This window comes from Leiobunum rupestre, chromosome 9, assembly GCF_980474605.1.
Source record: "Leiobunum rupestre chromosome 9, qqLeiRupe1.1.hap1, whole genome shotgun sequence".
NCBI classification, from domain to species: Eukaryota; Metazoa; Arthropoda; class Arachnida; order Opiliones; family Sclerosomatidae; genus Leiobunum; species Leiobunum rupestre.
In genome coordinates, this window is record NC_143392.1 from 34,169,048 (window position 1) to 34,181,233 (window position 12,186).

At 37.5% G+C, this 12,186-nt stretch overlaps 1 protein-coding gene across 2 annotated transcripts in view; it reads right to left on the reverse strand.

The window, feature by feature from the left end:
* LOC149927228 (protein qui-1) overlaps nucleotides 1-12,186 on the reverse strand; it is a 233,051-nt gene that overhangs the window by 90,842 nt on the left and 130,023 nt on the right. For both annotated transcript variants that reach the window (XM_090158274.1, XM_090158275.1), the window contains one exon: nucleotides 4,968-5,051. In XM_090158274.1, coding sequence (XP_090014400.1) covers nucleotides 4,968-5,051 — 84 coding nt within the window. The remainder of the gene's footprint in view (nucleotides 1-4,967; nucleotides 5,052-12,186) is intronic.

Genomic DNA, 12,186 nt, shown 5'->3' on the forward strand with positions numbered 1-12,186 from the left:
CCATTACCCATTGAATAAATTCCCTTTAGGATTTTTCAAGTTACATGAAGGTCTACCAATCCCCCGAGTTTGAACGAAATCGGTGTGTAACACCTCGGGTCGTCTACTTGTGAGAGCTAGTAACGGAGTGATGTCATCACAATAAGAAAATCTCCCCCTAGCGAGGCGCTGTCAAAGGCTACGTGTGACGCGTTAGCAAGCGGACGCAAAACGGTGACGAAGCCCATAATGCAGTCTGTCTCTTGAAAAGCTCTCAGTAAAACTTTTGCATGTGAAGAATAAGAAGTGTCACACTTATGTTACAATAATTTACACTTATGACGATACATATCAGTAAAACCTGCTCGTAGGACAGGTTAATTTGTTAATATGTATCAAGTAAATTAAAAGCAAACATGTTCGGATATGCTCTTACAAACTTCTTTTAATGAAAAATTAGAATTAAATGGTATGGCAGTGTACTGAACCATCTTTTATAATGATTTTATCAAATACACTACTGTTATGATAGATAAATTTGTCAATATCGACCATGAATAGCCGATATATTGGCCTTACCCTATCAGGGTTGGACATAAGGCACTAGTCACGGCATTTGACTACTAAAATAAATGCTCTGACCACTAAAATAAATGCTCTGACCACTAAAATAAATGCTCTGACCACTAAAATAAATGCTCTGACCACTAAAATAAATGCTCTGACCACTAAAATAAATGCTCTGACCACTAAAATAAATGCTCTGACCACTAAAATAAATGCTCTGACCACTAAAATAAATGCTCTGACCACTAAAATAAATGCTCTGACCACTAAAATAAATGCTCTGACCACTAAAATAAATGCTCTGACCACTAAAATAAATGCTCTGACCACTAAAATAAATGCTCTGACCACTAAAATAAATGCTCTGACCACTAAAATAAATGCTCTGACCACTAAAATAAATGCTCTGACCACTAAAATAAATGCTCTGACCACTAAAATAAATGCTCTGACCACTAAAATAAATGCTCTGACCACTAAAATAAATGCTCTGACCACTAAAATAAATGCTCTGACCACTAAAATAAATGCTCTGACCACTAAAATAAATGCTCTGACCACTAAAATAAATGCTCTGACCACTAAAATAAATGCTCTGACCACTAAAATAAATGCTCTGACCACTAAAATAAATGCTCTGACCACTAAAATAAATGCTCTGACCACTAAAATAAATGCTCTGACCACTAAAATAAATGCTCTGACCACTAAAATTAATATAAAATTTGGGGACTCACTAGTCAATTTGACTAGAGAAAAATTAACCTAAATATTCATAAATAATGGCGAATATGGCGTATCATAAATTCATCAATCCCATTTTATTTAAAAAAAATTGTGATCGTCCAAAGTCATGTAACTCAAATAAAAAAAAATCCTCTTTTAATTCTGACGAGTAAAGCAAAATGTTGTTTTTATACCCCCTTTTTACCACCACTAGTCAGTGACTACTAAAACAAATTAAGATTTGAGGCTCACTAGTCAGGCTGACTACTAATAAAAAATATCCTTATGTCCAACCCTGATCCCTATTAGAGACCCATATAGGTTTTCCGTGAATGTCTATTTTTACCTACTAGCGCCTGTAAAAGTGTTCCACTCGCAGTACACCGGTGTTCAAAGATAAGCGACCCACCAAGAGAAAAAGTTATCCTCTCAACAAAAAAAAACGATAATAAGAAACTAATTGGACGTATGTACAGCCGTTAACAAGGGGAGGGGGAGCGAGGCTAGTAAGGGGAGGGAGGCCAACTAATCAGAAAACAATTACCGGAAAGGATGGGCTGCTTAGCAGGGAGGAGAATGGTCGTTCAATAGATTAATAATTAGAGACGATTAAGAAATGTTCGCAATGAAAAGTTAACAAGCAAAATCCTCTAACGAGAGGGATACCCGATAATGATCCATATTTATCGTGTTTTCAAAAATCAACCGCAGTCAATATGTTTTAAGCGAATAATATTAGCAGTCCTATACTTCTGATATATATCTTTGATATAACTGCCAATTTGCTAATTAACTAACTTGAAACATGTACAAGTTTCTAATTAAACCAGGAGGGCTATTCTGTAAAAATCAAAAATCCAAGTGTGGAGAAGAGGCGGATATCGAAATATCAAACTATCGATTGTGTAAGTTCAATTTTAAGTAATAATAATCAGCAATGCCTATCATCAAGGAGCTTTTAAAGCCATTAATTCAGGTGTCCGGGTTACAACGCGTAGGAGGGTGGTGGCAAGCCCCTCATGCCACGCGAGCCAACAGCTCCATACACTAACTATTACCGTTAACTTCAACAAGTTTTTATGGAAGGGGAAACCGAAGAACTTGGGGGGAAGCCCCTCGAACCAGTGGGGAGAGAACTTGCAGATAGGTGGGAGTGGTTTCCCCTTCCATAAAAACTTGTTGAGGTTAACGGTGATAGTTAGTGTATGGAGCTGTTGGCTCGCGTGGCATGAGGGGCTTGCCACCACCCTCCTACGCATTGTAACCCGGCCACCTGAATTAATGGCTTGTTGACTTAGGCCTAAGGTGGTGCCTTGGGTATTAGCCTTGCTGATTATTATTATAGTGGCAGTATGTTACGCTATATCCGGTATTTTAGTCAAATCATAAACTAAATGCTTAAGCGGACGTAAAATACCTGTTTATTTTTGGTGCCCAAGACTTCAATTGTAGTGCTCGGCAGTCGATTAATTTTTATCCATGAATAAAATAAGCTCGGCTATATTTAAATAATATTTATTTAAATAACCAATAGTTGAATAAAAATTGTAAAATATTTAAATAATCGAGAGTGGACAAGCCTAATATTTAAATAAAACAAACAATTATTTAAATAAATGCCACTTTTATTCAAATAAATGCTTGGTTGCGTAAAAAACATAATTAAATAAGTTAAAATTATATTCTTTTTACCAACGTTTTTTAAATAAATCGGAAAATTTGTGGATAATGAATAAACAATTCCGAACACTATTCAATTGGCACCATCGACCGTAGCATTTCATTAAAACCACTTACGTCGGCATTGCAGACCGCCACGATTTTGAATTTCACCAATAATTCGATATTTCGATAGCAGAGTCTTCCGCATACGCGCATTGCTATTTTTGACGGATCGTTATTTTTTGTCATTTTTGATTTTTACAGAATAGCCTCCCAGTAAATAAAGTTTATACTTATAGTAAACAAACCCTACAAAATTTCCTTTTTACATTTTTTTCGTCGTTAGTTAGAGTAATAAGTTTCATAAATTTTAAACGCCCATTAGGAACTTGCTCAAGCCTGCAAAGGTTCATGTTTAATTTCTATGGCCTAGAATATATCATATAATTCTGCCTAAGCTAAACATTTGGTACGAAAAAAGTACAGTTATTAGCTAAATTTCCTCCTACAACTTTTATTAACTCTCTAAACGAACATTTACTTAATCAAAGGCATTGATTTAAACTTTGAGTTACCATATTTTGGCACTTGGGAATCTCTCCATGCTCCCTCCCTCTGGGCGCGAATTGCTTCGGTTATTCTTAACTAGTGTTGTAAGTCGGAAAACTTCCCGCTTGGAAAATTTTCCGTATTTTTCCGAAAAAAATAAAAACAAGTTTTCATTCCATGATTAGTCTAATTTATTGTTTGCAAATTTAAATAAAGCGGCATTTTAGCCTAGTTTTTTCGAATCTGAAAGTAAAACTATACTCGCTCTAGACTAGTTTAAACTGATTAACAATGTAACACTATTAATGTTTTGTAGTATGTTTACTGATATTAGACATTTTATATCGATTAAAAGTTTAAAACATTAAAAACCCTTAAAAAGTAATTTATGTTTCAATTTTTTATTTTTCCGATTTGCTGGAAAATTTTACAAAATATTTTCTGGAAATTTTTCCGAGTTTTATTTTTTCGGAAAACTAACAATTAACACTATTCTTAACGTAATATCATATGTAACATAATCACTCATAAGTATGCCATAAAAGCATTTTCGTTAATGAAACCTTGTTCACGGGAAATGACGTAAATTACGTCACTTACAACTCTGTGACGAAATACGCGTCAACAACTTTACTGATGGGAAACGGAAGTTAGTGTTAATTCCTCGCGCGTTTCTGGCTTTGCCCATGTCAAGTTTAGTTCGTGCCTCGCGATCACATGATTTCATTTCCATGGTAACCTTTTCAATAGCGCCAGGTTTATATGCATTTTTGCATTTTTAGGTCCGCTTAATGTATGTTCCGCGTGAAACAAGGTCTCATTGAATTTTTTTCAATGGAAATGTTATACAGAGGCATACTTATGAGTAATTATGTTACATATGGTAATATTGATCTTTTTCCTCAATCTCTGCCCTCACCACCGTATACACACAAAGTGTAACAGATTCTCTAATACCAGAGATTGCGAACGATAATGTTTGCCTTTAGTCTAGGCCAACGTTTCTTCAGAATACAGCGCTACCGGGCGACTAAGTTTTAGTCTTTTATAATACACTCAAAGACTGACTACGAAAGAAGCGTCTTTTGCAAAAACGGAAATTTTTTCCTCTCGTGTTTGGATTTTGCATTTTGATTAAATCTCTAAAGCAGCGTTCGGGGAAGGAAAGCACGACTATAACGATCGCCTTTGACTTAATGAGGAAAAGGTCGGAAGGGGGGTTGAAAAACGGGGGGAGCTAAGGTGTTGAAAAGATTTTGCCTCGGGAAGTGAAAAGGAGGAAGTTCAAGTTATTAGGGAAGCGAATAGTTTTTTTAACCTTCTTTAATTTTGAAACTTCTTTCAAGCAAAAGTTTGTGAATAACCAAAACGCCTTCAAAAGGCAAAACGTCTCATATTTTGTAAACTTTTTTATCATTTTTCTAAGACTAGTTTTGAATGGAAAGATACCGCTCGCGGCTAGTTTTAAATGAAGTATCACTTACCGTCGAATTGGCGAACGACGCAAACGATGCGGTTCTCGTTGGATTTGGAGAGGCTGAGTGCGTGCCTGAGTTGAGTGTGAACACCTGCAAAATGTACAACTTTATTAACCGGCTGAGATAAGCGATTATAAAGCTCGTTAAGTCAAGGATTTTGCCCGCCTAGATATACTCCTAAATAAGCGAGTTTCGATATTAGAGTGTTGCCTACGTTATTATAAAGGTTCGTGCGCGGGGCTATATTTTAAGATGCCTCTCTGATCTGAACCATAGAAATAGAAATGAGACTAGAAGAACGATTAGATTGTGGTGAGGTGTACGAGTTAGAAGGCTGCCATGAGAGTGGAATCTTTGTGCAAGCACGCCATCTATTTTAAAAAATGTAAAGTTTAAAATTTTTTTAATAGATGGCGCACTTCTATTAGTGGCGATTTCACTCTCGCGTCAGCCTTCTAGTTTGCACGTTTCCCTTGAGATTACCGGATAGCGTAGTGGTTCTAGTCTCATTTCTATTTCTATGATCTGAACCTAATAAGGGTTTTCCTAAAAAACTAGGCTTAACCTTTTCCATTGAGACCAAACAACAATTTATATTAAAATCATTTAATTTAGTTCTTGCACTCAATTTCAGGGCACTTAATTTTTTTAAATGGTAATTTTCCTCCCAAATTTGTTAAAATGCAACAATTTGCATTTTGAAACGCCATATTGTTTAAAGGTCTCAGACTCTTGAAAGTTGAAAAATTGCCGTTGCCTAGGCAATGGAGTACAGATACGAGAGAACCAGGTGGCCGGAATTCTCGAACTAAAAGGCCTGAAGATATTTTCCGTACGCTGGCCTTTATAATAACGCGGGCAATATTAAGTAACATAATAACAATGTGTAAATTAGGAAAAATTATAACCGTACTGATTTTCAGAGCTATTGCGTAATTTGGGTTTAGTTCTCAGCACAGAGCCCCCTAGTGTCTAAATATGCCTAAGGCGAAATATGCCAAGGACGATAACACGACACTCACAAGGAGAGTACCCGAGGTGTTTATTGCCGATTTTGTTCAAAGTCAGGCGTAATGTAGACCTATATGAGATATGAAATTTCCCAAAAGGAGACGTTGCACTACCCATTCGATTTGCCACCGAAAATGTTTTTGACCACTTAAAACAAAAATAAGATTTTTTCCCTATTTTATTCAAAATTTCTTACAATTTTACCCCTAATATGTTCCGATTTAGCCAAACTTGATGAAATTTACCTAAATGTGGTCCAAATTACCCATTTCGTGATTTTAAAATAAAAAAAAAATTTCGTATGTGAAACCGAGAAAATCATTTCTGGTTGCCATGGCAAATCGAATAAATAGTGCAACGTCTCCTTTTTGGGAAATTTCATACCTCATATAGGTCTACATTACGCCCGACTTTGAACAAAATCGGCAATAAACACCTCGGGTACTCTCTTTGTCGGTTTGAGTGGCAGTCCAAGTCACAGCTTGAAGAGAGTATCAGTGTCGAAAACAAATTGGGTCCGGAAATAAGCATTAAAGCAGTAGGAAATGTCATACTTATCGTTTTATTTACTTATGCTATACCAAGAATATTTGTACTACGTTTAAATTGAAGGTTACGTTTACCTACACTTTAATTGTGTACCAGTTTCATCTCGTGATTAGACAGGTTGACAATGAAAACGCGTAGGAGAAACGTGCACGACTGCAGAGCTTTATTAGGGTTTCCTAGCTCGAGTTTTCTTTGAAGACTTATATATGATATGCTCCGCGACTTAAAATTTGTTTTTACAAGAAACCCTAAACAAGATAAGACATTTTTGGTCAACTTTAAGCACCCATCAAAAAAATAGCAAGTCTGTGGTGTGCGTCCATTTCTGCAATTCCTTTTTCATTACCAAATGCACTCTCCGGAATGAAAACCACGAAATGCTATAACTTCTATTTTACTATCAACAGAAGTATACAGAGTGTTTCAAAAGGTTATGCAAAAATTTGAAGGAGTTATAGGGGTGAGTTGAAGTGGGGTGGCGGAGTGGTTAGCGCTTTCGCCTCGCAGCCAGAGGAGCCGGGTTCGATCCCAACTTGTGGCACTGGGTGAAAACTTGGAACTACTCCTTCCGCGTTGAGTTTGCAAGTTATCTCCCCACTGGTTTAACTGGTTTTCCCCTTCCCATAAAAACTTGTCGAGGTTAACGGTAATAGTTAGTGTAGGGAGCTGTTGGCTCGCGTGGCATGAAGGGCTTGCCACCACCCTCCTATGCATTGTAACACGGCCACCTGAATTAATGGCTTTAAAAGTCGCTTGATGACTTGGGCCTTAGGTGGTGCCTTGGGTATAAGCCTAGCTGATTATTATTATTATTATTATTATTATTATTTTAATACCTTTAAACAGGTGGCCGGGTTACAATGCGTAGGAGGGTGGGGGCAAGCCCTTCATGCCCCCTAGGAGCAATAAAATAAAGTCAATCCCTAGTGTACCCGAGGTGTTAGTCACCGATTTTGATGAAACTCGGAGGGTATGTAGACCTTGAGGTAAAATTAATTTTCACGCTGGGCTTCCGTTTTGCTAAGGCAACCAAAAATGTTTTTGACAACTTAAATTTAAAAAATCTACATTTAAAAATAGCCATAGCAAAACGGAAGCCCAGCGTATTTTTTCCCTTGGTGAAAATTCATGTTACATACCCCCGAGTAGCATCAAAATCGGTGATTAACACCTCGGGTACACTCCTCGTAAGTGGAAATAACATACATTTTTGGTACGTGCTAAATTGTAAGCCCAGTGGAATCTGCGTTGAGCGTGCTATTAAGGTACCGGTTTATTTGAATAGTCCAGATGGATCATCCACCGGCAATCACCGAGAGATGCTCTTAAATAATTTAAAAATAAACTTAGACGTTAGAAAGGTAAGAACGCGTGTCACGCTAAAGGAGGTGGAACGACAGATTTTTTTGGTCCGTCAAACGAAATCTTTTCCGTCATAACGGATTTACGCGTATATTTTTCCATTCCACGGGGACAAGTATGGATTTTCCATTAGCTCTTACGCGGAAACCCCCTACTTCGCACTTCGTGTAAGGCGTGAAGCTCGTATCTTCGCCTTGCCACTCCACCATCAGGTCGAAATGGTACGCCGTAACGTGGTCCCAAGAGAATCAACGCCTTCTTCTCCGTCTTTGGATAAAGTAGCGGAGGCAAAAAATGGGACTTGGAGCGTCTCTCCGTTCCAGTCTGAATCTAACGTAACAGCGGGTCCGCAATAACAGATATTAAAAAGGCGACGAAAAATATCAACGCTAAGAGAAGAAAACAAATAAAAATAAGGAATATGGTTCTTTTTTCAATTCGGAGGGAAGGAATTGCGAATGGAAGGAATTGCGATTTGCCGGGTCCCCCTTTTCCCCCGGTGAGAGTGAATGCTCACTGATTATTAGTTCTAGCCGGCTTTTATAACGTCGCAATGGGTCAGATATCGAGAGAAAGGACTCGGAGAAAATGGACAATCGATGACCAGTGTCCGGCCTTGTACGGATGGAGTCGAGATGAACGTTCGTCCAATATCGCCCTTTATGCTCGGTACATCAAGCGTGTCTTTACGGTATACGCGATCGGATAAAATGACGCGAAAATGAATGTGAAAGTGCATTGGGCTCTTATTGGATGGCGAATGTTAAAAACTCTAACACGGAATTATTCGGAAGAAAATATAAACGTGGTATTTATAAACCCAACTTTAAAAAAATAGTTTGCAGTCACTTAGCTTATTATTATTAGCTTTATCTATGTTTCTATTAAAAACACGGTTTCATATTATGTGTTTGTGACGTTATAGCTAAAGCTGGATTTCTCCAACAAGGTTAAAAAATTTATAATACGTCAATTGATTTCATTCTTTGTTCCTTACTTTTGGATGGTATTCTGTAAGCTACACTTTAAACTCTAAAATATCTAGTTTTTAACAAAATATATGACTTTGTTTAGAATATATTTTTTTTAAATTTGATAATAAGTTTTTTTTGTTTGACCAAGATCCAAATCTTTGGTATCAACAACATATTTAACTTCGTAAAAATATATATATATATATTTTTAAACTTATTCATAAGTTTCTTCATCGTTTGGCTAGGATAAAAATGTAATATATTTTAATCAATAATAATCAGCTAGGCTAATCTATGATCAAAGTGTAATAGATTTTAATCAATAATAATCAGCTAGGCTAATACCCTTGGTACCACCCTGGGCCAAAGTCATTTAGAGACTTTTATAGCCAGATGGCCGGGTTACAATGCGCGGGAGACCACACGAGCCAACAGCTCCCTACAGTCAACATTATCGTTAATCTCTACAAGTTCTTTTTAGAAAAAAATCGTGGGAAAACCTTTATAACCAGTGTGGGGTGAGAACTTGCAAGCTCTACGCAGAAGGAGTGGTTCCGAGAGTCCACCCAGTGCCACCGAACCCGGCTCCTTTTGCCGCGAGGTGACAGTGCCAAGGTGACGCCCTACTAACGTTTAGTAATGTTTTCGACCACCAGATGGGGTAAGGATTTACTCATCGTGCAGTATAGATAATTCAAGGATCCTATATGTTAGAAGGATATGAGGCGAGGGACGGAAAATGGCAGCGCCGTCGGTGGGTCATGCGCGATTGAGAATCCGTCTTTAGATTCCGTCAAAGACAAAACATGGAGGAAGCACCGCCAAAATTTGTAATTGAGGGAATAGAAACAAGACGTCCCACGTTTAGAGGATCTCTTAATATCGACGGCGCTGCCGGAGTTTTGAAAACACGGACTGGCCGGAGGGCTACCTATCCTTCTAACATATAGGATCCTTGGATAATTTGCGGCGCTTTCGACTCTAGGCTACCATTTTTATTATTTTCCCCGTTACGACCCCCCCAAAGTCACCTTCACTATGGGTAACCCCCCCCCCCCCCCCCCAATATCACCTCTAGTAGGATATTTCAGTAGGATGAAAAAAGAATATTTCTTCCCAGGGGAATCCCAGCTGATTACATTGTAGCAGAGACAACTGAGACAGAAACCACGTGAGCGATTGTAGATTCTAAGCCTTGCCATTTTAGCCCGTGTACTTTTCCTAATTTTGATCCTTTAAAGCTTTTAACTCATAAAACATAAAAACTAATTAAGCTTACCTTTAATATTTGTGTTCTCTTAAACACTAAGGAAATGAATGGTAAATCACAAAGCCCTAAAAGTGATATCTCACGCTACAACTATTTTTTTAAACTAATAGAATTAACAGTAGGATAGTAGATACTGTATGGAAAACCGCTTTTCATCAACAGGGCTACCAGAACATTTTTACGAGCTTCAATTTCAGACGCCGCAAAAGGTCTATTAAGTAGAGTAACGCAGAAAGAAATAATATCTATCCAGACCTGCAGTAAAAACGTGCAAAATAAGCAAATTTAAAAATAACAACTGTTACGTATTTATAATATTTTCGGCTCTATAAGTATGGATAAAGTGCGATTGAAAACTCTTATTTTAATTAATTTGAATAAAATAATTAAGGGTCTAAATTGGAAATATGCTCTAAACAGATTTAGAACTATTATCTATTTAACGAAATTAAACCAACCCCATCCAATTATCTTACGCCATTCTCTAAGACAAATAGATTTAAAATTGTAAGTTTAAGATAAAGGGTGTTAACTAAAAAACGATACATAGCCAATAACTCAAAATGTGTTTTGAAATTTTCATTTCCGTGACCTTGAACCATGTCTTCAAGGTAAATCCCAATTTATCTCGAGGACCATTAGAGATACAAAGTTGGTTTCAATTAGTAACGTATTTCCCGTCACATTTTAGGACGCTTTTTTAACGCTCAAAAAAGAGCAAAAAGAGAGGAGCGCTTATTTTATCACTCTAAAAAGAGCGAAAAGAGAGGAGCGCTTTTTTACCGCTCAAAAAAGAGCAAAAAGAGAGGAACGCTTATTTTACCGCTCTAAAAAGAGCGAAAGAGAGGAGCGTTTATTTTATCGCTCAAAAAAGAGCGAAAAGACTGGAGCGCTTATTTTACCGCTCTAAAAAGAGCGAAATGAGAGGAGCGCTTTTTTACCACTCAAATAAGAGCAAAAAGAGAGGAACGCTTATTTTATCACTCTAAAAAGAGCGAAAGAGAGGAGCGTTTATTTTATCGCTCAAAAAAGAGCGAAAAGACTGGAGCGCTTATTTTACCGCTCTAAAAAGAGCGAAATGAGAGGAGCGCTTTTTTACCACTCAAATAAGAGCAAAAAGAGAGGAACGCTTATTTTATCACTCTAAAAAGAGCGAAAGAGAGGAGCGTTTATTTTATCGCTCAAAAAAGAGCGAAAAGACTGGAGCGCTTATTTTACCGCTCTAAAAAGAGCGAAATGAGAGGAGCGCTTTTTTACCACTCAAATAAGAGCAAAAAGAGAGGAACGCTTATTTTATCACTCTAAAAAGAGCGAAAGAGAGGAGCGTTTATTTTATCGCTCAAAAAAGAGCGAAAAGACTGGAGCGCTTATTTTACCGCTCTAAAAAGAGCGAAATGAGAGGAGCGCTTTTTTACCACTCAAATAAGAGCAAAAAGAGAGGAACGCTTATTTTATCACTCTAAAAAGAGCGAAAGAGAGGAGCGTTTATTTTATCGCTCAAAAAAGAGCGAAAAGACTGGAGCGCTTATTTTACCGCTCTAAAAAGAGCGAAATGAGAGGAGCGCTTTTTTACCGCTCAAATAAGAGCAAAAAGAGAGGAACGCTTATTTTATCACTCTAAAAAGAGCGAAAGAGAGGAGCGTTTATTTTATCGCTCAAAAAAGAGCGAAAAGACTGGAGCGCTTATTTTACCGCTCTAAAAAGAGCGAAATGAGAGGAGCGCTTTTTTACCGCTCAAAAAAGAGCAAAAAGAGAGGAACGCTTTTTTACCGCTCAAAAAAGAGCAAAAAGAGAGGAACGCTTATTTTACCGCTCTAAAAAGAGCGAAAAGAGAGGAGCGCTTTTTTACCGCTCAAAAAAGAGCAAAAAGAGAGGAACGCTTATTTTACCGCTCTAAAAAGAGCGAAAAGAGAGGAGCGCTTTTTTACCGCTCAAAAAAGAGCAAAAAGAGAGGAACGCTTATTTTACCGCTCTAAAAAGAGCGAAAAGAGAGGAGCGCTTTTTTACCGCTCAAAAAAGAGCAAAAAGAGAGGAACGCTTATTTTACCGCTCTAAAAAG